The sequence below is a fragment of the Mastigoproctus giganteus genome, chromosome 4 (genome assembly GCF_048544385.1).
Source record: "Mastigoproctus giganteus isolate SK-2022 chromosome 4, ASM4854438v1, whole genome shotgun sequence".
NCBI lineage: Eukaryota > Metazoa > Arthropoda > Arachnida > Uropygi > Thelyphonidae > Mastigoproctus > Mastigoproctus giganteus.
The window spans coordinates 3,031,352-3,059,332 of NC_143578.1; the positions used below are offsets into that span (position 1 = coordinate 3,031,352).

General features: G+C 34.9%; 1 protein-coding gene across 1 annotated transcript; it reads left to right on the top strand.

Annotated features, from left to right (window-relative positions):
• Positions 1-667: 667 nt before the first annotated feature.
• Positions 668-17,568, top strand: LOC150086337 (calcium-regulated heat stable protein 1-like). The gene is made up of 3 exons (XM_090371310.1): positions 668-844; positions 6,714-6,836; positions 16,325-17,568. Exons 1-3 carry the CDS (start codon positions 681-683, stop codon positions 16,509-16,511), a joined length of 474 nt encoding a protein of 157 aa, XP_090227436.1. The 5' UTR covers positions 668-680; the 3' UTR covers positions 16,512-17,568.
• The last annotated feature ends 10,413 nt before the right edge of the window (positions 17,569-27,981 follow it).

Genomic DNA, 27,981 nt, shown 5'->3' on the forward strand with positions numbered 1-27,981 from the left:
TTTGAAAATTCAGCACCTCCCAGTCCTCAAGGATGTGTATAGTATTAGGGTCAGGTGCCACCTGTGGTTTCCCACATCTGCGCCATATGTTCGCTGTGAAGGAATACAGTACTACTGTAAATGCCAGAAAAGTGTTGTGCTGTATATGACATATTGCGTTAGGTTCTGTTGTGTGTCCTGGCATTTAGCTGCAGGGCCCCTGGTGGGACTCCACGTTGCCCGCACACACCCAGAAGCGGATTAAGGTCGGTTGAGGCCCCGGGCGCAGAAGAAAATATTGGGCCCCTTAAAAAAAAGAGAAGGACAGGGAAAATAAAACTACAGTACATATTAACCATTTTTTAAATAAATAAAAAATATTATATATTATTAATAATAGCATAATAATAATCACAAAGTTTTGAACTAATATGTTCAACTAATTTGTTGGTATTTTGCGTGGGCCCTTCAGAAGTCGGGGCCCAGGGCGCGCCCGCCGTTAAATCCGCCTCTGCACACACCACTAGGAGGTAGCCAGGCTGCCCATTATTCTCTGGCTTGTCTCCGCCAGAGCTTCCTGGAGGATACCGGATTTAAACAACTTACTGTAATAATCATGCAATTATTCCAGCATTTCACAATTGCAATTTCTAAAAGATAATATAGATGTCGACTGAAGAAATCTTTGCATTTTATTTCAGATGTCGGAATCCCCTTCAGAGCCAGTAAACATCCCACTGCGTCCTCGTCCGGAAAAAGGACTGGACCTGTTGTCATCGCCCACCAAGTCTCCGTATGGGTCTCCAGCGAGGCTCTTCCAGATTCCGAGTCCTATCATCACTCGACGGACCCGCACCTTCTCAGCGTGAGTTCGATTTTACTGTTTTTTTTTTTTCTTTTTTTTTTAATGAAATTGGTTGTATTTGCACGCGAGGTAATAACGCCATTCGGAGCCCTGACCTGAGTTTGTCTGAATTCAGTGCTTTAACATAGTAGCCATTAGTCAGTTCAGGTTAATTAAATTTTGTTCGTTTTATCTCGACTAATTCCAAGTGATTTTAGTAAGAAAAAAAAAAAAAAAAATATATATATATATATATAAATAAATAAAAAAAAAGAAATCATTAAAAATTACCCGAGTTGGCGCCATTGGTATTTGTACAAACTTATCGTATTAACTGATACGATTAATTAATAAGTTTGGATTTATTAACTTTCTATTTGAATAATGCGCACTCTAATTAAATTATTCAAAGGAAGATAGCTTCATTGCGTGATATCTTAAGATTTCTGATATATTCAGGTGACATGGTAATTATAAATAAACCTGATATTTCAGGTTTATTTATGATTATCGTGTTATTTTATTATTCTCTCCCCGCAATGCAGTTCTTACGGATTACCATAGTGGGTTTTTTTTTTTTTGAGGGGGTGGGGAAGCGCTTGGTGTACAGGGTTAAAATGGAAGAGAGCGCATTTTAACTAGTGATGAGCATAATTATTTCACTTGAATGAAATAATTATCAAATCAGTTTTTGCAATTATATGCCTATCACTAATACTAACTAACGCCAGTTCTCACAAGGAAATCTTAACTAACACGTTGAAGTGCTTCCCCCTCAAATTTCGTTCATTAACCATGTACCGTAAAAAAAGATTTAAAAAGTGGGGGGGGAGAGAAGCCGCTGATAAAACAACTGTTGTAGTCGAGCAATCGCACTATTTTCTAAATTTAGTAACAATTTGATTTTTTGAAATCTTGATGGCTGTATCATAAACTGTATAATACAGAGAAATTAGTAAACGTAATTCACAAAAAATTGGTAGATCGATTTGCTACCAATTGATGGTGGCATAAATTATTATAATGGAAGGAAAATAGAATATTTGGGTTAGGCGAAGAAAAGAGTTGAAAAAATATAATAGGGCCGAGATATATAGGTTTATATGTTAGTTGGCTCGTAGAACAGAGCGATGATTATACAGTTTTATGGTGGAATTAATGATGGTCCCTTCGGTGTGCGAGGTTAATGAACTCAAGCACGTTCGACAGAAGCTTATTTAAATACAGAGGTTAGTGAACTTTGTAACGGTGGCCCCAGCTGTGACATTATCGCCCTGTAGTGATTGTTGGTTTGGCCGTCTTACAAATGGGGCAAATTTTTATTCTTCCACTTTTAAGTTTGTTTAAGGAGGCGGCAAGGTCCAGTAAGCGTTGTTACCAAGATGAACGGGGGGAGGGGAGATCATTTCGAGAGGTCTACGCACGAAATGCGAAAATTGTTTAAATTATTTGGTAACCGCTGTCTTCCCGCGGCTGTAATACAGTTCTTTACTTAATGTTGCAACACAGAATGCTGTATTTTCATTTTATTTTGGTCCATTTATTTTTCCATCGTTCGAGTATACTGAATTGGTACAAATGGAATTTTCACAATTGCACTAATTGTTCTTTAACTAGCAGGAACGCTGTTCATTAGCATTAGCATTAGCATTAGTAGAGGCATTTGATGCAAGAAAGCAAGCTTATGCAGCATCAGCCAAAAAAAAAAAAAAAAAAAAAAAAAAAAAGTAACATAAATAAATAAAAATAACCACTTCCACTTCACCCCTCTGTTCGTTCGAAATACCTGTCCAGCTGAGCCTTAAACTTATTTAGGCTATCAACTTCCACGACAAGGGATGGAAGTCTGTTCCACCCACCAACCACCCGCTGGCTAAAGGCAAATTTCCGCACATCTATCCTACATCTGTCTTTCCTCAATTTGAATTTATGCCCTCTCAGGTGATTTTTCTGAGCTAGAGGAAGAATCCCATCAGCATTGAGCATGCTCAAACCATGCAAGGCTTTGTACACCTCTATCAGATCACCCCGCTGGTGCCTAGTTTCCAGACACTGTAATTTGCAAAACTTAAGCCTTTCTTCGTAAGAGAACCCCTTTGTCCCATTCACCAATCTAGTTGCCCTTCTCTGTACTCGTTCCAGCAGCTCTACATCCTTCCTGAAATGAGGCCTCCAGGCCTGTATACAGTACTCTAGGTGTGGCCTGACCATTGCCTTATACAAGGGAATAATCACCTCCTTATCCCTGCTAGAAAAATTCCTATATATCATTGACAATACACCATGAGCTACTCTTGCAGCTCGTCTGCACTGCTCAGAGAACTTCATATCTGCCTGCACCACCACCCCCAGGTCCCTTTCATTCTCTACCACTGTCAGTGTAGTACCACAGAGTTGATACGTTGCTCTGGGGTTGCTGTTTCCCATATGTAGTACTTTACATTTGTCAATGTTAAACTTCATTTGCCACCTCGAAGCCCATCTGCTCAACCTTTCCAAATCCTGTTGCAGCAGCATAGTGTCAGTAGTGTCTTTGACAACCCTGCCAACCTTCGTATCGTCTGCAAACTTGGACATTAAGCCTGATATACCATCATCAATATCATTTATAAATACAGAAAACAATAAAGGCCCCAATACTGAACCCTGAGGGACTCCACTAATAACATTAGTCCACGATGAGCAGTGTCCATTGATTACCACTCTCTGTCTTCTCCCCCTCAACCACCCCTTTATCCATAGCAGCAACTTGCCTCCAATGCCACACTGCTCCAATTTGTGCAGCAGTCTTCCATGTGCAACAGTATCAAAAGCCTTTCTAAGATCCAAGTATATAATATCAAAGTTATTCCCTGCATCCAGTTCTTTTGTGACTGCATCATAGTATCCAATCAAATTGGTCAGGCAAGACTTCCCCTTAACAAAACCATGCTGTGTCCTAGCTATAACTGAAGTCTTGTCTAGATGATCCTGCAGTGCTTCTTTCACCAGTGCCTCCATTAATTTTCCGGGAACAGAAGTTAAACTCACAGGTCTATAATTACTTGTGTCAGCCTTTGATCCCCCTTTGTGAATTGGGGTCACATTTGCACATCTCCAGTCAATGGGTACCTCCCCTGAGTCCAAGGAAGCTCTCATAATTATGGCTAAGGGTTTGCTTACCTCCTTTGCTGCCTCCTTTAATATAACTGGATAGATCCCATCCACCCCAGGTGCCTTTCTTGTGTTTATCTTCAACAATTTCTCCTCCACTTTGCTCTCAGTTATTACAAGATTCTCTAGCTTACTGCTAGAGTTGAATACACCTCTGGCATTCCCCTCGCTGAATAACTCCTCATGTGTGAATGTCGATGCAAAATATTCATTTAGTTTGTTAGCTACCCGAGCAGGGTCATCAACAGTTGACCCATCGATCTCAAGTGGACCAATCTGATTCATCCCCTTCCTTCTAGAGTTTACATAAGTAAAGAACTCTTTTCTGTTTTTCTTCGCATCCCTTGCCAAGGATCTCTCGTAATCTGCCTTCGCCTGCCTAACCTCCTTTGTAACTTGGTTACAGATCAACTTGTATCTATCATAGGCGTCCGTGTCACGTGTTAATTTGTATGTATCCCATGCATTTTTCTTCTCTGCCATATGCCTCATTAGTTCATCTGACAACCATTTAGGCCTAAACCTTGAACAATATTTCTTAGTTGGTATGTAAAGCCTTGTAGCTTCCACGATAAGTTCTTTGAATGCTTCCCATTTTGAATTTGCTGTTGGCAATATCATCAGTTGATCCCACTGTATAGAATTTAAATACTGTCTCAGTCCATTGTAGTCCCCTTTACGAAAGCAATACCCCTTCCCTTTACCCCTAATGGTAGTTACCTCTTTGAGTAACTCCCACTTCAGCACACTGTGATCACTGCCACCAAGTGGTTCATTTATCTGCAGATTCTTAATGCATGAAGAATCACTACTGATAATCAAATCAAGAGTATTACTCCCTCTAGTTGCCTCCCGAACATGCTGATGTAGAAAACAATCATCCAATAAATCCACAAAAGCCTTGCTACTGTGTGAGTGACCAGCCCCCAAATTCCAGTCAATATCTGGGAAATTAAAATCCCCCATTATAAGACTCTCTGATTTACTGGCCCACTCTATTTCTCCGAACAGTTTCTTATTATACTCATCAGAGTCATTAGGCCTATAGCACACTCCTACTCTCAATTTTGATCTCCCAATGCTTATGTCACACCAAACTGACTCGACACTGCACTGTCCAGCGATGTCGACTGGCTTCACTTCCTTGGATTTTATGTGTTTTTTAACTAATAGCATAACCCCTCCTCCCTTCCTATCCTGTCTATCCTTTCTGTAGACATTGTACTCCCCAAATTCCAGTTCTGCATTTCTTATATCTGTGTGACACCACGTCTCTGAAATCCCCACAATATCTGCCTTTGATGTTTTGAGCAACACCTCAAATTCATCAAATTTATTTACTAAACTCCTAGCATTGGTGTACACACAAGTATACATGCACCTGTTCTTTTTCTTAGCTACCCTAACACAACCCATGTGTTTACTTGTACCCCAATGATTCCCAGCAGTCTCTGAAATATCCTGCATCTTATTTTCCAGGCTGCGGCTCATTCCAATAGAAGCAGTGCAAGAATCACTTTCACCTCTGCCAGTGGCTACTGTTAATCTATTAGTCCTTGTATCCCCCCAATCTAGCAGTTTTCCGACCCACCTAACATTGCCTCGATAGCATCAGCAAACATTCTTGCACCCTTTCTATTTAAGTGTATCCCATCCCTGTAGAAGCAGTCTCTCCTGTTAACAAGTACAGACCAGGCTGAAAAAAATTCTACCCCTTGAGCCCTGCACAATCTTTCCAGGGCCGAATTGATTGACAGGGCTCTCATCATATACTCCCTCCTATCGTGTCTGGGCAGAATTGCAGACACTTTCAATTTCAACCCTAATTCACGGCTTTTTTTCATCAGTGACCTGTACTTGTCAAGTCATAACGTAATTGAATTTTATTTACTTATTTGTACATTTACAGCGAGGGAATCTTAGTTGCAAGGGAACAAATAAGAAAATGTCTAACATACGAATCAGTTATTAAGATCGATAAATGTTAATGATTTAATTTAAATACCGGTGTCGTGGTATTTTGTCTGCATTGCTAGATAATTTCGTTCTGTTGCCGCTGGTAAGTAATTTGTACAATACCGTCTTTCACAAATACAGTATTTTTCTTTTTACCGGCGTACATATAGTATCAGTACAGGAAATAGGGAGGTGAAAAATTGTTTTGAAAACCAAACTGTAATATCGTTAATACACAGAATTTTGAAAAATAAACTTACTACACCTTCTGTTCCTCTTTTGGCTTGGCATAAAGGAAACAAAAGCCACACAAGTTTTCCTTAATTAAGAAGAGCTAAAGAAATAGTGTGTTTATGGTGATTTTTAAGCATTTTAGAATTATTTAAAAACCTTTTCTTTTTATAGTTAAAACTGAAAAGAAAAGATCAAGTCCAGGAGTGATGACGTAAAGAAATGTAGCTGAAAAGCTATTACATTAAGAGTGGTGGGGAAAGTGATAACACGTGGCAAGAATGGATTACTATATTATATTACAGGATTATTCAAAAGAAGTAGGCAGATTAAAGAAAAAAATGGAAATGAAAATTGTGCATTTATTATTGTGTATCAGTGCACAAATGGGCAGAGAATCTCTGGAAGAATCTCCTATGAATCCTACAGGCATTCAAAATGAGCCCCACAAGTCACATGGCATTCAGTATTATAACAGTTAATTACTTATTTTAATGGAATTTATATTAAATTATTTAATTCAAGATGCCTCTATTATTATATTTTCCAGATCAGAAAGAGCTCTAGCAAATCCTACACAGCATGGCAAAGTTAAATATTTCTGTCGTCAGAAGGGCCATGGCTTTATCATACCAGACTCTGGAACTGAGGATATTTTTTTCCACATTTCAGAGTAAGAACGTTATTTAGATCTTTGTTAAATGTCTAATGTGTATGTAACAAAACTGATATGAATTTGTGCAGCAGACCAACACAATAGTCTTAACTTTCAAAGTGAATTAAGATGAAAGTATACTCGGGGCCAGCTCAAGCGCCTATGGTCGCCCTAGGCCACTTTGACTGATTGCACCCTTCTCCCACCGATGCGAAGATTTTCATTTTTCAGAATGATTCATTCTACATTTTATTTTCTTACAAAAAGTAAGTTATATGCAATATAACACTAAATTAAAAATACAAAATAAAACTTCGTAAGAACTTTTAATTCAAATGAAAAATCAAGCTCTCAAGCACACAGTATACAAAACAAATGTTTACGTGTTCAAGCACAAATTTTTGACATTTATTAAAATTTTTGACAATTAGACATTTACAATAAAAGTTGTGCTTTAACATGTCTACAACATGTTAAAGTACAACTTTTTGACATTTATTAAAACTTTTAACAATTAGACATTTAAAGTAAAATTTTTTGAGCTTTTATGGCTGCAAATTTATTATCATATCTTCCAAATCAAGCTCTTTCAACAATACCCATTCAATTAATAGCATTGATAATCCATCCAATCTTGAGTCATTGTTGTCCTTAAATGCATTTTTATTAATTTTAACTATGAAAAATTCCTTTCTGCACTGCCACAGAAAAAGGTAATATCAGCAAAATATGCAGAGCTGTGAACAAGTTAGGTAGTGAAGATGTAAAATTTTTTTCACAAAGAAATTCAAGAATTTTCATAAGGATAGCATTGGCACATGATGCAAAAAAGCAAGCTTATATAGCATCAGCCAGAAAAAAAAAAAAAAAAACCCTTATTTCACCCATCCAGTCACTCCAAATGTTTGTCAAGTTCTGCCTTGAATCTATTTAAGCTATCAACTTCTACAATGACAGATGGAAATTTGTTCTACCTGCTGGCTAAAGGCAAACTTCCACACATCTATCCTACAACTGTCTTTCCTCAATTTGAATTCATGCCCTCAGGCGATCATTCTGAAAAAGAGTAAGAATCCCATCTACGTTGAGCATGCTCAAACCATTCAAGGCATTATACACCTCAATCAGATCACCTTGCAGGTGCCTAGTCTCCAGACACCATAATTTTCAAAACGTAAGCCTTTGTTCGTAAGAGCAACCCTTTGTTACATTCACTAATCTTGTTTCCCTTCTCTGTACTCGTTCCAACAACTCTACATCCTTCTTAAAATGAGGCCTCCAGACCTGTACACAGTACTCAAAGTGTGGCCTGACCATTGCCTTATACAAGGGGATAATCACCTCCTTATCCTTGCTAGAAAAATTCCTGTATATCATTGACAAGACACCATGAGCTACTCTTGCAGACCATCTGCACTGCTCAGAAAACTTCATATCTGCCTGCACAATTACCCCCAGGTCCTTTTCATTCTCTACCGCTGTCAGTGTGGTACCAAAGAGTTGATACGTTACTCTGGGATTACTGCTTCCCATATGTAGTACTTTACATTTGTCAGTGTTAAACATCATTTGCCACCTCTCAGCTCATCTGCTCAACTTTTCTAGATCCTGTTGCAGCAGCATACTGTCAGTGTCATTAACAACCCTGCTAACCTTTGTATCGTCTGCAAACTTGGACATTACGCCTGATATACCATCATCAATATCATTTATAAATACAGAAAACAACAATGGACCGAACACTGAACCCTGAGGGACTCCACTAATAACATTAGTCCATGAAGAGCAGTTTCCATTGATTACCACTCTCTCTCTCTTTTCCCACTCAACCATCTCTTTATCCATTTGCCTCCAATGCCACACTGCTCCAATTTGTGCAGCAATCTTCCTTGTAGAGCAGTATCAAAGGCTTTTCTAAGATCCAAATATATGATATCAAAATTATTCTTTGCATCCAGTTAATTTGTGACTATATCATAGTATCCAATCAAATTAGTCAGACAAGGCTTCCCCTTAACAAACCCATGCTGTGTCCGAGCTATAACTGAAGTCTTGTCTAGATGATCCTGCAGTGCTTCTTTAATCAGTGCCTCCGTTAATTTCCCTGGAACAGAAGTTAAACTAACAGGTCTGTAATTACCTGTGCCTCCCTTTATCCTCCTTTGTGGATTGGGGTCACATTTGCACATCTCCAGTACATGGCTACCTCCCCTGAGTCCAGGAAAGCTCTCATAATTATGGCTAAGGGTTTGCTTACTTCCTTTGCTGCCTCCTTTTATATAACTGGATAAATTCCATCCATCCTAGGTGCCTTTCTTGTGTTTATCTTCAACAATTTCTCCTCCACTTTACTCTCAGTTATTACAAGATTATCTAGCTTACTAACACTAAGTATCTTATTTCATTAAATAAATCTCTTCACAATATATCTTTTTCATTTTCATCTGTTAGAAGCATTTCCCAGTCCATGCAATTTTTTAAAAGTTCATTGTCATCCATCCTCTTGCATTTACTTATATATTATTTATAATTATGTTTCGTCATTAAATCAAAATGATCCTTTAAAGCATTTATTGCATTGTCTAGAATGTTATAAAAGAAATTAAATTTAAAATTTTCTTTTTCATCAGTTACAGTTTCATCATTACTTTCATATGTAAGCATGACCATTTGCCTTAGAGTTCTGGTTTTTTCGAAATCTTTTTCAATCTCCAATATGGTTGCAATTTTTTCTGCTTCCTTTATGACATTTTCAAACGTTCTGTAATCTTGAGGATACATTTCTGATACATATCTTTTCACTTCTGCAATCTTGAGGATACTTCGAGTCAGTATTGTGAAAATTTGCATTTGTAAAATCTATACTGATTTCTTCTAAAACTTTTTACTTGTTATATTCATGTTGCTTTACACATTATACCAAATAATTAATGAACAAATAAATTTAAATTTTGCAATATTCTTTAATAAAATACTTGCTTCAGATTTATTTTTTGCTATTGTTGATGTCGCAATTGTTGTTGCACATTCAAAAAACTTTCTGAAGATTCTATTATTTCTTCCGGTTTGTATCTCAATGGTTTTATTGCTTCCAGATGACTGGTCCATCTGGTATAACTAAGTGCTTTTAAGGTTAACCCTTTAACATATCTTTAAAGTATTCCACCTTTGTGGAGATGACTAGAAAAAAAGTGTAAAGATGCTGTACAGTATCAAAAAAATTACACAGATTCAACACAACTGTGTCATTTATTACTAAATTTCAAGGAATGCAAAAAAGCATGGTACAAAGAATGTTCTTAGGTATGACGACAATATGCAACTCTGTACACCATTATGCTTTCCACACATGTTTGAGCTGTTGTTGTATACTTGACCTCTTAAGTCACTCAGTGAAAGATCATACTTTTGTAAAACTTCAAATATTTTGTCCGTCAGTCCTTTACCAGCACTATTATTAATATTTATGAATCCTAAAAAATGCTCACAGATCTCCATAACTTCTCTTATGATTTGGTGCAGGTAGTATATTTACAAAGCACACTACTATTGTCATTTGCTCAGTGTGTGACAGATCAGATGTGCAGTCGACAATTATTGAATAATATTCGTATTTTTTCAACTTCTTTAACATACTTTCCTTAATAGCAATGTTTAAGAGATCTATAATTTCATTTTTAATGTTTTTACCCAAATAATGTTGATGAGTTTCTTTACTTATCTTTCTTGTGTTCTTTCATTACTGGCATATTCTGTTGACAATCTAAAATATTTTCGTTATTATCCTCATACAACCCATCGGATGTTCCATGTAATGCTAAATTTTGTGTTCTATGCAGTTTTATGATCAAGAAAATCCTTTCTAAAATGTTCCTCCAGTGTTTAATATTTTCATTAATCTTTTTCTGCAGAGCTATCAATTCTTTTTATGAACTCTTTCCAGGTGTTATAAGCACCCGAGTGTTCTTTATTAGTTTGCATTTAACGTATACTTTATATTTTTCCAGTCATTCAGACCTTCATATGTTAGTGCAACTTTTATTTCAGAAAACAATTTGCAGCAAAAGCAAAAAACTGCATCCTTAGATTTGGAATATACCAACCAATTGCGATGATATTTTTCGTCATTGGGAAGTATTCAATAGTAGTAAGTTGGACCAAATTTTCTGTTTCTATCATTAGTATTAGTAATGGCCACATGGTGCAAGAAAGCCTATGGCTTATGCTGCACCAGCCCAAAAAAAAAAAAAAAAAAACGGAACAAAACAATGATTAAAACAAACAAAAAAATAAATAAATAATAATAATTAATAAAAAAAAAAAGGAAATTAAACCTATCATCCTATGCGCTTCCCTTACCCGAAAGTACTATCCAGATGACTTTGAATTTCCCCAAACTGTCGACCTCTACCACCCATGAAGGCAACTTATTCCAGTAATTTATAACTCGCTGGCTAAAATAAAACTTCCTGCAGTCCAATCATCTTTGACTATAATCTGTTTTTTGATTTGGGCCAATTCTTATTAGCAAGTCTGTCATGGATTTCATATTTTCAGGCCATTTTCCAACATCTTCATAATCCTGTGAAGCTTGCTGAATAGAAGTTTGTTCAAATTTATCTGCGCTTTCAATATTTGAACTTGAACTTCTTTTGGTAACTCTCAATACTTTCTCACTTTCTAGATTTACAGTTTCTACAGGATCTTTATGATGCTTGTTGTTAACTTCAGAATTCTGCTTTATTTGTTGATGCTTACATTCATTCACTTGATTTTTTTTAAAAAAACTCTGTGAGATCACCTTTGTATTTATCCATAAATGCATCATTTTCTGATTTTCTACTCCAGAAAGTTTCTTTTTTCTAAAAATTTTTTTGGTAATTAATCAACACTAGAAAAAAATAAAACACAATGGCAAGACTTGTTTTTTGAAGGGCAGGTTCAATTCCCATCCAATATTTTTTTAATCTCATTAATTTTTAAATGAACTAAAAATTAAATGAAAAAAAAAAACAAAAATTAATAAAAAAAGGAAACGAAATAATATTAAATAACATTCATTAAACACTTATAAATATTTAAATAATTTTAGGTTTTAGGGTTAATGCTTTTTACAAATTTAATAGAATCTACTCGATGAGGAAGCTTACCAAGTTATTTTTTTTTTTTGTTTTAATTAGTTATAAACAACATGCCTTACTGCCCTGCAGGTAATAACCTCATGAAAAAAGAAACAGGTAAAATAAGGCATGGGATAGATGGAAGATGGCACTGCACGAACAGAAGCTTACAAAAATCCACTAGTCTATTTAAAGGTAGTATCTTTGAAGAGACACCTTTCTACCCCCTGCGGTTTTGAAATTTGACCACTTATATAGTTTTGCTGTTACTTTATTCCCCATGATGTAATAAATGGACACGATGGGGGTCCAATTTCAAGGTTTAGAATGGCATATTTTTTCAAAAATACCCTGTCAGTAGAACTGAAAAGCACAAAATACATGGGGAATATATTGAAGTATACATTTGTGAAGAACTTACACTCTCGCATGATTGGAAGCTTCACACTGGCCAAACAACTTGATGTGTCTCTTAGACACAATTGTGCCCAGTCTCATTACAAAAAAGCATTGCATGCGACGAAGGATTAAAAATAAATTTACTGTTCTAATATGCAATGGTCTTTGTTGAAAAGGCATAGCAATGCAGTATTATACCTGTAAATTGCACAGAATATAATATTATAATATGAATATTCAACAATAAACATTTCAGCAAGTAAAAAAAACAAAGATCTGCAATTAAATTTCTTTGACCCTATTTAGTCTCATAAATAAATATAGCAGTTGCAAATTAAGATGGTAGAAGGCTGTTTTGAAACATTGTTTAAAAATATGTAAAGTAAAACTAACTCCTAAAAGTTTTAATTTTGAATTTAATATTGTTTGTTTTAACATTTTTTTTTTTTTTTTTCATGTGTTATTTACAAACACATGAAAAAAATTTTTTTTTCATGTGTTTGTAATACACAATTTTTCTTGTGGGCTTTGTTTTTGGGAGGAGCAGGGGCATTGGCACCCTTTAAACCTTGGCAGTCCTAGGCCAGTGTCTACTTGGCCTTACCCTAAAGGGCCCTGAGTATACTGCATTAGCGCCTACTTTAACAACTTTTTAACTATACCAATCACAGACTTTCAACACAACTTATTTTTTAATGATGTAATTCATATAAATATAATCATCATATAATATAATCCTTATTACTGGGCTCTGTTAGCCCAAAGAACACTATAAACATGCTATTAATATTAATACTCAAAAATAAAAATGTTAGGGCAATTTTTTTTTTTTTTTGTTTTTCTTGCAAAAATTCAAAGAAATCAAAGGAATTCACGACATCATTAGTCCAGTATCCTGAAGAGAATCTCAGAAAGCAGGCAGCAGCAGGAGGCATCACACACAAAATTAAAAGAACAACTTCCACCTTGTACACATCCATTAACCTGCTCCAGATAGTTCTGTAAAAAAACTTTCTTGTCCATAGCCATATCCAGATCATATTTGTTCATTAGTGTCATAGTTCTTTTGAAGGAGGAGTTCTTGGAAATCGCTGTCCTAGAGTTACTGATGTGGAAAGTAGATCTCTTGTAGCCACTGCTGGAACATAAAGATAAATATGGCAAAGAAGATCAAGCAGGTAGGTTGAACCAGTGAAGATGTGATAAAACTGCTTTAGATCCACAACAGTTCGCAGAGTTTTCAAAGATTGAAGCTTGAAGTAAGAGCAGAGATTCGGATAGAAAATCCCATGGTAAAATATGGGATTATGTCTGGAAAGATAGTGGATGAATTTAATTTGCAGGGATTCAATTTGCTGTATCAAATATGTGTAGTGTGGGTTCCATATAGGAGCAACGAACTCCAGTACAGGGAGCACAGTTACTTTGAATAAGAGCACAGAGAACTCAGGATCTCTTAAATCTGTAGGTCTGCCTTTTGATGAGGCCAATTTGTTTTTTCACTTGATGTAATATATTCCTGATATGTTTTTAAAACCCATATCCAGCTGTAAAGGTAACTCCCAGATCTTTAACTTTTAAATAATTTATTAAATGAGTAGCCAAGCTATGTGGAAGCAAACTTCCAACTGAAAACAAGTTTTGTTATTTGTATAATATAATCCTATTATATTGAGTTCAGTGGTAAAACTATTATATATCTAGATCCCTCTTCACAATGGGGGTAGTTTGAGGGGGCCCAATGGCTGATTTGGTATGGTTGTTAAAGATCACATGGGAGCAGTCTGGTAGGGAGGGATTTCTAGTTCCACCATGGTAGCCCAAAAGCAGGAATTTAGTAAAGAAATAAGAAAATAACTACTCTGCATTTTTTTTTTCTTTCTTTTGATCTGTTTAGGTCAACTCTGGGATAATGTCAGTTTCCAAAGTGAGTATAAGCTCAAGCTGGAGGGGCAACAGTGACCCAAGACAGTAAACAGAAACTTTCACATAGTTCAAAGTACAGTTTTTTTTTTTTTTTTTTTGATTTGGTAGTTGTTGGCGCATCGGCTTCTGTGGCCATATTGCACCTCCCAAGGTTTTTGCAGTACTTTGATCCAAGCCCGAGGCGGGCGGGAATCGAACCCGCGACCTTTGGGTTGCCGGGCAGGTACTTTACCCACTCGGCTAGCCCGGTCGGCTCAAAGTACAGTAAACCCCCGCTATTCGCAGAGGTTACGTTCCTGAGAAATGCCGCGAATACTGAGTTTTGGCTCCCATAGTAATAAAGGGGTTCCATTCCAAAGTATGAAATATATAAGAAAAACTAGTCTAAAATTTTGTTTATGTATGTATTATATGTACATAGACAATACATAGTGAAATGCAAGCATGAGGCATCAAAATGAAAATAAGAAACAATTTAATATTAAATGTAATATTTATTAGAAATTTCAAACAAATCTTTCAAACCAGCGTCTTTGCTAGCTAAAAAACTTATCCCGCCAGTGCTATCACCAGTTTCGCTAAAGTGTTGATAAAGTTTTGCCCTTTTACGAATGATGAGTGAACGTAATGGAATTTTATTTTGAGTTCGGTCTTCTATCCACAGATTTAAAGCTTTTTCCATTTTTTCTAATTTAACATCATGAGTGACAGAATTTTTGAAGCAATTAGCACATTTTCACATACACTATGGCGGATTTTTTCTTCCGATTTCTTGATTGATCGTACCGTTGACTCATTGATTTTATAATGTTTTGCCACTGAGGAGACACTTTCACCATTAAAAATTTTGTCTAATAACTCAATTTTATTCGCTAATGTCATCACCTTCTTTGATAATTCCACATTCACATTTCTCGTTATTCGTAGCCATATTTTTGTACGGGTTAGAAAGAACTTGTCCACAATAAAGTCACTTTGTTCTGTTAACACACTCGAAAGTCTGTTTTACACTGCAAAACGGTAGATTTATCACTTTTGTAAGTATATCAATTTATAAATTGATAAATTTATTCAATTTATAAGCATATAAATTAAAAACAAACGACGAAACCTTCCATGACAAGCACACAACACGTGCTGAACAAGGATTAGCGAGAAACATCTACGCTCGCGATTTTGTCCCCCCCCTCTCCCCACCCACTGAACACTGTTTTGACCGGGAAAGATAATTTTAGCCACGTCCATGTTTTTTTATGGCGGAAAATGTTCACGGCGCTTTAAAATTCGCATTTTTTAAATTTTATATTAAATCAGCGACCGCAAATAGTGGGGGTTTACTGTAGTATTATTAGTTATAAACTGTATCAGCAATGAGATACACTACTCATCCAGTTCTATTTCAGGTTCAGCAGAAGATATATTCTCTTTCTATGAACATGAATTTGACTTCTGTTAAGGAAATGATTTGGCTGATATTGCAGTTTAATCAGTAGTACCCACATATGATCTTGGCTTGTCAGACCTCTATACAGACTGCATAATACATTATACTTCCAATTTCAAGATTTATGGTATGAACAGACTGTAAATAAACAAATAAAGAATGTAATACAGGAATCATAAAGACATGGTCTTCTCGTGTTTTTTTCTACTATGGGCTAATGACCCTCTTATGTGTGTCTTGTGACACAATTCTAACAATTGTTTTATCTGAACTTTTGTGCGATTTTTTTTTCTTTTAGCCATATACTTTTCTTACTTTCTTTTATGTCTTAAACTTGGATTTGTAACATGGCCTAAGTTTCCAATGTGCCATAAAACCTCAAATCATCCATCCTTTGTTGGTATTTAAGGACTTTTTCAATCTTTGGCCCAAGTGTATGGCCCTGCATATATGTAAGGTTCATGATATTGTCATTAACTAAGAATATTAAACATATATATGCCTTTATATTCTGTGTGTAATAAAAAAATGTTATGCAAAAAGCTTTTTTTCTTTCTTTTTTTTTTTTTTGTGTATACTGTGTTGCACATTAGGAATAATTGTATTTGTTCTTGCAGCATCGATGGTGAATATGCTCCTCGTCCAGATGATGAAGTATCTTACAAGATATGTCCTGTTCCTCCCAAAAATGAGAAACTGCAGGCAGTGCATGTGGTGATTACAACTTTGGGACCAGGTACACACGAGCGTTGGGACTGTCCTCCCTCACCTCATTTTGATTGCCCTTTATCACATAACAGCTGAAAAAGTGTGATAAACAGTCAGACATTATTTCTCCTTTTTTTCTAATCTAATTATACTGTGTAAAAAAAATGAAGGTTGATTGAGGGCGATGCTGACATTTATTTGTAATTTGTAGAGTATTAATTTTTATTTCTTTATAAGGTTAACTTAACTTATAGTAAGAAAATAATAATAATAAATTTTCTTAACTTCAGCATTTAAATCAATTATGATGGAGATAATGAAGTTTGGGTTAAACTGTTGCACATAATAAAGTGGTAAAAGGTATAATGGGAATCATAGCCGATCAGTTTTTCTGTTATCAAAAAGACTTCTGATTAGGATGTGTAATGTCTATGCTACTTATTTGTAGAGAAATTAGAGAAAATAATACTACTAGCCTACTAAGGTAATTGGTAAAATTTAATTTGCATGTTAAAAATATTGAATTATTCTTGCACAAGTTTGGAATTAAGAGTGACTTATTTCACTGAATGCCAGTTGATGTAAGTAAAAAATTGGTTCTCATTTACAATGTATGAAATACATGGTAAATGCAGGTTACATTTAAAGCAAATATAAAACTGCTTCTGTAATTTAACAGTGATGTAGGTACAATATTTTAAAGTAATATTGTTCTGCTAACACTCAGAATTAATGACTATTGGGGGCCAGTATAATATTGTTTTGGACTTTAATGTATTTTATCCAAATTCATATTTCTTGGTATGCCATGGTGAAAGTGAATCATGATCAGCCTCATTTCCAGGTATAATTTCCTTAAATTGTTTTAAATCCACTACTGAGTTCAAAATGTACATGCGAATTCTTCAGCTAAACATAGTTTAAAGGTATCTTTCCTTAAGCTGGCACTTAAGGGAAGAATTTTTTCTTGTTGTTGGGAGATATTAAGAACTATTCTATTATAGTCAGGATGGCAACTATACGTTTGCCATAGCATCATGTGATAGTTTGAAGGATGACAGCACTTCCACTGTGATTAGAAAATACTGACCATTGATTATTGGTGATTTTGTTACTGTATTTTAACAGAAATAATTAAAAATTCAGAAAATTTTATACTTGCACACTTTTGCTGAACTTTTATACATATATAAAAGAATAGCTATTTTGTATTTACATATCTTTTTATGAAATGAATGCATGCTCTTATATTATATGCTCTGCACAAATGAGAAGAGTGCAGAGCATATAAAGAATTTTTTTATATACAGTTTCAAGCTATATAAATATTCTTTCAGTTAATCCCTATGTAATTCACATACTAGATGAACAAGATCTCTCACACATACACACCTCTCTTAAGGTTCTTTTTGGAGTTCTGCAGGGGTTCCTTTCTTTGCTTCCGTCACACACAGTTTTCCATTGTTCTGAAACTGTTCTTTCCAGTTTGCAAGACATCAGTTCAAGGATAATAATGGAAAAAAATTCCAAAATTACATAAGCATTTCTTTGTTATAAGCTTTAAATAATCAAACATGAGGTAATTTTGCTGCATTTCGTTCAGATTGCAGATACGGATTATCACCACCAGAAATTAATCCAAAATCCCTCTCCAAAAAAAAATAAATAAATAAAAAAACCATTTGAATTCAGAAAGTTAAAGGCCCTTTCCCCTAATAAAAAAAAAAAAAGCGAGGGGGGGGGGCAGTATTTACACTTATTTTATTTTAAAAAAACTGGATCTTCTTTAATGATAACTGGATTTGAAACTGCATAAAAACTCAATTTTTTAAATTTAAAACAGATAAGTTCTACTGATGTAATGACCAGTAGAACTAAAAATATTAAATAATACAGATATATACAGGGTGTCTCGAAAATATTGGTACAAACGTTTAGGGGAGGCAAGTAACATCTAAAGGAATGTGAATCACATTAGGAACCCATAACCGGAAACATCACGGGAAAGTAGTAGCAGAGGCACAAGAAGCAGAAATGACACGACTTACGTAATTAGTGGCAAACATTTATTTGACATAATATTAACAATGGAGTACAAGATGGATGCATTTCATGATGTTACAACAGATGCTCGAAGGTTCCACCATGAGACACGATGCATGTGTGACACCGACGCAGCATGAATTGGCGGACACGGTCGAACACACCTGGAGTTTCTTTGACAGTAGCAGCAGCACAGACGAGTCTCACCATGAGATCCATTTCCGTCTCCACAGGCAATTCATACACGATAGATTTGATGGCCTCCACAGAAAGAAATCAAGGTTCGATAAATCAGATGAGCGTGGGGGCCAGGCGACGGGTCCACCACGGCGAATCCATCGATGCACATAATGCCTGTTCAAATAGTCACGAACACACCTTCCATAACTGGCAGGAGCCCAGTCATGTTGAAACCAAATGTTGCGTCTCACATTTGCTGGAACATTGTCAAGTAACCCTGGTAGAACTTGTTCAAGAAAGATCCGATATTTAGCGGAGTTCATGCAGGATGGTAACAGGTATGGGCTGACTAAGCAGTCACCGACCATACCTGCACACACATTTATTGCAAAGCGATGTTGTGCCGCATGGTGGCGCACACCATGTGGGTTGTTATGAGCCCACACATGAGCATTGTGCTGATTGAATAAGCCTTCCCGAGTGAAATAAGCCTCATCCGTGAACAAAACATAGGCTGGAAAATTCAAGTCTTGTTGAACACTTTCTTGGAGAAACCACTGTGCAAAAGCCACACGTGCAGGATGATCTTGGGGGAGCAGTAACTGAACCCTTTGGAGAAGAAACTGATGTAAGGGATCGTCCAGAGGAAACGGCACGTGTGCTGGTAGTAGGATTATTCTGGACGGCATTCAACACACTTTCTTCCATAGTGGGAGTTCGCGTCGAAGTGGTCTGCCCGCACTATTCCTGTTACCTCTAAATGACCTATAATAGCACAAATTTTGATGCACACGCTCAAACAAACGGTGGTCCGGTACATGTCTGTCTGGGAAGCTTTCTCCATAAATTCGTTGAGCGGCTTGTACATTGCCCTCTGCTGCTAGAATGAGTAAACCAGAAATTTTCCCTCTCGTGAACTGATGAACAGCGCCATGTGCCGACTTACGGTGACATTTCCAGTTAGGGGTTCCTATGCGATTCACATTCCTTTAGATGTTACCTACTGCCCCTAAATGTTTGTACCAATATTTTTGAGACACCCTGTATAAGATAAGTAAAATAACTCCTAGTTTTCTTCTCACTCAAATAGCAGAAACTAAATAAAAATAGAGTAAATAATAAAGTATAAATAACAAGTTTTTCCAGGTGATAGACTCTTTATCAACTTGACAGAAAATACATGGCAGATAACAGCTTAAATAGCAAGAGGGGGAAAAAAATAACCATCCACTTTCATTTATTACATAAAATGGTTTTATCATTTATTTGTTTATTTCATAAAATATCTTCCAAACAGAATACAGAGTGGAAAAAAACCAAGCATTTTTGCCAACAAGCTGACAAGGCAATTTGAATTTTTGCATGCTGAATGATTTTATGAACTCTAACGTTGAAGTACTTAATAGTTTCATGTTTAACTTTTTAACTGTGACATTTTTTTCTTAATTTTAAGCAGACTTAATAAAAGTTGCTACTATTTCTGGATCCACACTTAATATATATGCAAAAATGTGCAATATTGTGTTCTTAACCATTATTTGTACTGGAAAATGGGGGGGGGGGGGAAGAAACGCTTAATTTCATGTGTATATTTTACACTATAACTTTCTTTTCTTTGCTGTCAGTAGAAGTAATATATATAATTTTCTTAATTTAAAAAGTAAAAATTAAGACACAAAGTATTGAAATTGATTAAGAAAAGATTATATATTGGTATACAGCAAGAGGAATTCAAAAAATCCATGGACTTTTCTTCTTTTTTTTCCCCCCATAAATAAAAAAAAAAAGTTGTTCATCTGACAGGAGTAGTATGCCCTTTACTGCAACAAACTGGGATGTGAACACTGCTGGATTAAGCATCAATTTGTGTTAATAACATGTTTTTAACAGTTTATGTTCTCTCTCTCTCTCTCTCTCTCTCTCTCTCTCTCTATAAAATTTATGGTTTTTAAGAACTTCAAAGAATTTGCCAACACAAAACAGCATTACGCAACAAATGCCTCCCCCCCCTACTATCTAAAAATAAAAAAGCAGCAGTCACTTTTTCATTTTCTTAATATTCATTGTTTCCACAAACTGCTTTTCATCTGGCTTTACAAAATAAAATTTAGAATCTCTGTTTTTTTATGTTTAATATTGTCATGTTTATACACCCAGTTTTGAATACTTATATCATAAATGTAAAATAAACATAGGATGAGCTCTTAGAGCTGCAATCAGATTTGAATTTTTCCGTGAAAAAGACTATTGAAACCACTGATCTTAAAATAAAAAATCTATTCATATTAATGTCATTCATCTAAACTTCTTTCCTTTAGTCTTACTGAGAGACAGCTACATCTAAGACCATTGTCAGTGATGGTAATCATTAACAATGGTCTTTTCCACCACTTATTTGGAGAGGACTGGGTTTTAATCCCTTCGGACTGGAGAAATGTTTGTAGATCCTCAAATATGGGCTGAACTTATGAGTTATTTGGGGTTTTCAACCTGAAAAACAGCCATGAACATATACTTAAACAAATATATATATACACACAATAAAAATAAATCACATTTAGTGCCATATGAGCAAACCAATGCCCTGACCAAAGTAGCCAATGTGCCAAAGAATCCCTCATCCAATCAACATCCACCTTAAAACTTCTCTTAGAGTGGATTTGTGTTTGGGTTGGAAGTAAATCTGACTTTCCTTTGTATTTCAAATTATTAAATAAAGATACAGGTCAGAATTTAAATGACAGTATGATAGACAACTTTATCAGCTAATTTGGTGTACTTCCATACACCAAGTTAGGTGAAAAAATCAGATGTCATATTTTACAATTAGTTTTAAAAGATAAAGTACATTTGTTCTGTTTGAATATTTTTGCTTAGGTGGAATATTATTAAAGGGGGGGGGGGAACTCATTATGAATCAATGAATTCTGTTTAGCTATATTACTTTCCTTACATACAGAAAGTACACATAAATATATTCAGTACTTTGTATGAATTTGTGTAATTTGTATCGAAGGCTACCCACAACACAAACTCAACTGGACAGGTCGATTAAGGACTGAAAAACCAAGTGTTCAAAGGAGTGATGAATACAACAAATAATGAAATAACAAAACAAGACAGCTTGACAAAGAGGCAGTAAGGGCAAGCTTACAATAAGTACAATATGAGAAAAATATAAGAATAGTAGTTATTAAAATGACAACAAAATCTTAACCTATTTAAATGTCATTTTAATGACCAGTGTAATTATTATTATTTTCATATCACATTTATTGTAAACTTGCTCTTATTGCCTCTTTGCTAAGCTATCTTGTTTTACTATTTCATTTTTTTGTTGTCTTTGTCTTTCCTCTGAACACTTGGTTTTCCAATCCTTAATTAGCCTGTATGTGTAATTATCTTATCAAGGCCCAACAAAAACATGTGTCCTTGACAATTACAAAATGCAAAACAGTGGGAGTGACCTTTTTGAGTAAGTAACTCAGCTCTTTGGCAGTACTATAAGATCTATGCTGTGATGGACACCAGAATTGGCTTGATACACTGTCTTCGTGAAGAAGTGTACTTTGTCGGTGACAATAGAAAGGTAGGTATCCCTATCAAGCTGTTGATTAATGGTGATCAGATTTGGGGACTGTTTTCATAGCATGCCACAAAAACAGTACCCAACCCATAACAACAACAACACCACCTCCATCCTGCCAAACACCAACGGTGCAGTGCATCCAGGTGCCATGGCCTCATGTTGCTCTCTCTAAATGTGGATATGCTCATCAGCACAACAAAGTTGGAAATGGGATTCATCAGACCAGGCGACAGATTTCTACATAATGGTGGTCCAGTGCTTGTGCTGACAAGCCCCAAGCAAGGTGTAGTTTCTTGTGTTTTGCAGTGAGCATTGCTACCCATGACAGCTATCGATAGCCTATATGAGCTAAGAACTGGTGCACAGTTTGTGGATGTTGGTCTTGCTATTCCTATGTTTTAATGGGTTGATTAGCTGGGCCACTGCTGTATTGCTGCTATGTTATGGGATGAGTCACACAATGCTTATCAAAGACAACCTTTGGCTAGTTTTTTGACTGCCGTTGAGCAAGTCACAGTAGACTTGTTACACCACAGAACAGGAGCACTTAACCATGTTTGCCATTGTCAAGAAGCTGGCACCTGAACATCTTGCCCCAACAATCATTTCCACATTTTAAGCCAGAAAGATCTCAATGCTAACTTCATTCTTCCTTCAGACACTCAAATTACCTGTGTGCAAATTACAATCAGCTGCTCCCAACTTTGAGTTCCTCAGCATCACAGACATCTATTCATGTGTGTTGCTAATACAAAGCCAAACTCAGTGTAGGTTCAAACTTATTTTGATATTATAAAGGATATTGGTTGATCTAGTTTTTTCAACTGATTGATCCCAAACCTTTATTACATTGATATTAAGCTTCTTGGTTGGTTGCTTTAAGAAGAAACGTGAAGCACCTCCGTTGTCCATTACCATACTGTTAATGTCAATTCCTATTAATGTGTTGAGGGTATCTGCCATTCAACCAATTGGCCATAGCAGTATTAATAAGTATTATACAGTTTACAATAATGAATTGGATTGGCTTTTACTGCTTCATTTTTAAGGCTAGTCATGGTTAGAATATTGGTTGTAAATAGCTGAATAGAATATGCATTCCAACATTCTGAAGCTGAGATTTTTTGAAAATTTGTTTTTGCTACAACATCTAGTAGATGTGTACTTAATGAATAAAAAAAATTATCCCAAGATCACTGTACACTTTAACAGCTGCCATAGATTTTTCATATAAACAAATTTAAATCTCCAAGTAGTTCTGCTATTTGGCTTGGAGTCCTGGTTGTGATTTTTAAGTGTTCAGATTTTTCTTAATCATCAAATTAGGAAAAATCTGAACATTTACAAATCACACAACCAGAAGGATTACTGCAAGTAAAGGAGGTGAAGAGGTGTACACTTTAACAGCTGCCATAGATTTTTCATATAAACAAATCCTGGCTTGGAGTCCTGGTTATGATTTGTAAGTGTTCAGATTTTTCCTAATTTATCATCAAATTAGGTAAAATCTGAACATTAACAAATCACACAACCAGAAGGAATACTGCAGTTAAGGAAGTGAAGAGAATCTTCTACATATAACATGATGTCAAAAGTACAAAAGTTAGAACAATATTCTGCATGGATTTTGGGCAGTCCTATGGCCATTTTTATCTAGTCCCAAAATCTGAGGTTGAAGGCTCTGTGACACTTTGGCAGTAATATGTGGTAATCTCCCATCTGCCATTTTTTATTTTTACTTAAAATCTATGAAGTGTAGTGGTCTAACTTTTTATACCTCTTAATAACTATCTTATAGCAATACCCATTGACCAAAGAGAGACAAACACACTTTCTCAGCATAGTGGCAAAGATTATCAGATATTAAAAAATAATATATAAAATTAAAAGCAGAGCTAATACTTGTGTTAATTATATCAATTTGCTTTTTGTCTTTCAATTCATTAATAATATAAAAAAAGTGGTTATCAAAAGAATGGAAATAGTTGAAAAACCTGGCAATCCATAGTGAGCTAATCCAGGATATTAGAGAAGGAAGCAGACATTTTTTCCAAGCCTTTTCAAATGGAAGAAATATTAATCAAACATCTTTTATAGTTTTAGGAAATTTACACTTTGGTATCAATCAGCATTTATCCTTTGTATGGGGGAGGGGGTTAGAATTGAGCAAGGCATGAGTATAACACACACACACAAAATAAGATATCATTTATGTACACTGTGTTGATTTTAACTGAGTGGAATGCAGTCTTTATTGCAATCAGTGAAAATCAGTCAGTTCCAGCTGTGGTATTTATAGACAAAGATTAATTGCATCAATAATTTTATATCTGTTAAAACTAAGTGATGATATGGAAATAACAGTATCTTTGTTATCAGCCAAAGTAAACCATTTCATCAAATCAAAGGATGCTAGAGTAGGAATTCTGGGTTTTGAATAAATTCTTTTTGCAGCTCGCAAATTAGAACTTATGAATTTTCTAATGAGTTTGATCTGTATATAAATATAGTTAGTTTCAGCATAAGCTTGCTAGTCTGATGAAAGAAGGACATATTTATATCTTCTGAACAGTTTTTGTTTGGATTTGAATAGAATAGGAAAATAGTGCAACCATCGTGAATTGCTGTATGCTAAGTTCAGTGGCCAATTAAAACGTTCTAGGGATACAGATTGAACAATTCGCTACAAATTTGCCATTTAAGATATCTGATGCTAGTTGTTTCCAAAAAATATAGTTTTAGAGAGAGAGAGAGAGAGAGAGAATGAATTATACATTAGAATTATATAGTACGTGAGTTGATCATTTAATTTGTGAAATGGATCTACCGTAATTGCTGAGTTCTGCTGGTGCTCTTTTTCAAAATAATCTTCCAATTTGCACCATCAATGAACCTACTCATAAAAGCACTTCTTGAAGTACTTTCTTAATAAGTCTGTGAGTGATCATTATGGCTTTTTGAGCAGTGGCACTTAAATTGCAGTATCCTCAAATGCTTGTCTCGAAAAATCATCTAATGGCAGTTTGCCAGAATAGGTTGGTGCAACCATTCCACAAATTAAATGTTCAACCTCTGTATATGCAACTGTAATATTTTACAGCAGGAGCCAGTTATCCAAATCACTTGAGGACCAAGGGTATTTCAGATAAATGACTTTAAATGCACTCCATTTATAGTAAAAAGGGAAGGAAACAAGGATCGAGAGGAAAAAAAAAAAAAGCAGTAATTTACATTTATGATTTTAACATTATGTATTGTACATACTTAGTTTTAAAATAATTGCCAACATATTTACACTTGCCAGTCTGTTTTTGGGCTTCAATATTATGTATTTTCATCAAGCACATAAATGGTTCAATTCTTTATTACGTTCAATTCTTGCAATTTGGTACATCTAATAACAATTATGAAGGGCATTAGAAGTTGCACTGCTGTGGATTTTAATGGATATATTTGTAATAATCTCATTGTAAGGTCTCATTTTCAATTTCTGTCTGATTCAAATTAGTACTGAATAGTGAAATTATTTCACCTGTCAAAAAGTAATAACGTGGATCATTATGAAACAGCTTACAGCTAATGCACAGTTCATGCTTTAGTTTTGCACATTGCTCTTAACATGTCCAAAGAAATTATTACAGAAAACCTCCGTTTATAGAAAGTTAAAATGCGGAGCCAGCAGATAATAAAGAACAAGATATATATACACATATATAAAAAAACTATAAAGTTTAATGCATCTGTGGGAAAAAAGCCAAAGAGGGCTGTGTAGATTATCCATGTCACCTCCATATAACACCAACTACACTGATGTAATGAACAAATTCTGCTAGGAAAAAAATTAAATGTACAAGTAGATTATTACATAAATTTTCATTTGCACTTTATTAGTGGTATCATGATTTTACTATATCAATGTGATACTTTTGTTTCTTACAGTTGAATGTATTAATTTTTTTCAGCAAAATTAGGGGGGAAAAAATAAAAGTGAAAAAATTTTTTTATAAATTTCATATAGCTAGAATTCTTACTGTACTAGAGGATCAAAAGAAATGTTAAGAATTTTGTTGTTATGACAGCTATGACATGTTCAGTTAGCAGCAGTCTGATGGCTTTTTGAATGTCCTACATTCGAATGCATACATTGCCTCATTTTAAAATGGAGCCCTTGTGTAGCACAGTGGTTACAACTGCTATCCTTCTTTTCCATGTGGAAAAGCTTTGGATTTATATGCTGCTAAGACAGATGGACTTTTTTCACAGTGTTACAATTAACCAGCAACATGCGAAGGTTGCATGATTTTCTCCCGGAAGCTCTAGATTTTCATTTAAGCATAGATGCCTTTGTTTTAGCAGAAATATTAAAGAAACCTGTTGAAATTAATTTAATTAATAAAAACTACATTTTGCCAGTGCCTAATTCTTCTCCCTATCCAAGAAAAAGTTGTCTGTTGCCTCTTCCAATGTTGCCATTTAAGGGAAACAGCAGAGGCAACAGGCCTAGTCAAGAATATCATTTATATATTTATTTCAGTTTATAAATTTCTGATGGAATTAAACTATAGTACAAATACTTACATAAATAGCTATCAATTTATACCTATCATTCATGTACCTTTACTCACTGCACAAAGTATAGAGAACCTGTGTTTTAATAAACTAATAATCAATAAAACATTGCAATTAAAAATATGAAATAATGCATTTCATATTTTTGGAATATGATGTATGTTAATGATTAATACCAAGTCTCTGTACAAAGAAGGTACCTCTCAAATTAAGCTGAAGTTCACTTGCTCTGCTCTCCACTGCAGTTCATTTGGATATCTTGAAAATGGTTCAAAGTTTCAAGAAGACAAATTTCTAACTTAGTTTATAGTACCAGATTAAAGTTATTGTGGGATTCCAGGTCTAAAACCAAAATAATGGCCTCTGCAGAATGCTTGAAATTATATAAGATAATACTTATATTCCAGCACTTCATCTCTAATAAGGAGCTGCCTTCTTAATCTGCTTATGCATATAGTAACAACATATGCCAAAATAATTAGTTCATTTTATACTTAGAATTTTGATAGTATTTGTAAAACCACATTTGGAAATGTTATTTGTATTAATGTATACTTTATTTTGCATGCATTTTGTGAAATTTTGTTGCTGGTTTTCAGTATGGAATTCAGTATAGCCCTTCAACTTTTCTAATACTTGCAAATACTTCTGATGTTTCGCATCTGAAAATGTGCAACATATCATTATAGTCTACCAAATATGGTATGTTAGCCAGCGAATATCGTGATTCCTTGCTGTTTCTCTTTGTCTGCTGTATACAGATTCATTCTAACAATATGACATTGTTGTAATAATTTGATTAGCATTAGCATTATAAGATCATTTGTTACTAATTAGGTTGTTACTGTATCTTGTAATAAACCTTTAGATAATGAAATACTGAGATATATAATTGTGCTGTTCTGCGGTGGTAATTTTTTTTTCCTTTACTGAATTTGCTCCAAAATGCTTCACATGATTAATGATGATGCTTAAAAAAAAAGCCACAGAAAAAATTTCTGTAAATTTTAGTGTTATGAACGTTTAGACCACAGTATTTTCTTCTAGATAATAGTTTGAATAATAATTAATTTTGGACGTTTATTTAATTTTTTTTTATTGATACTGTTGATTGTAAATTGTACTAATTTAAAAACCTTCTTTCAAATCTTAAGTACTTGCAAAAACTAAGATGAAAAATAAAAG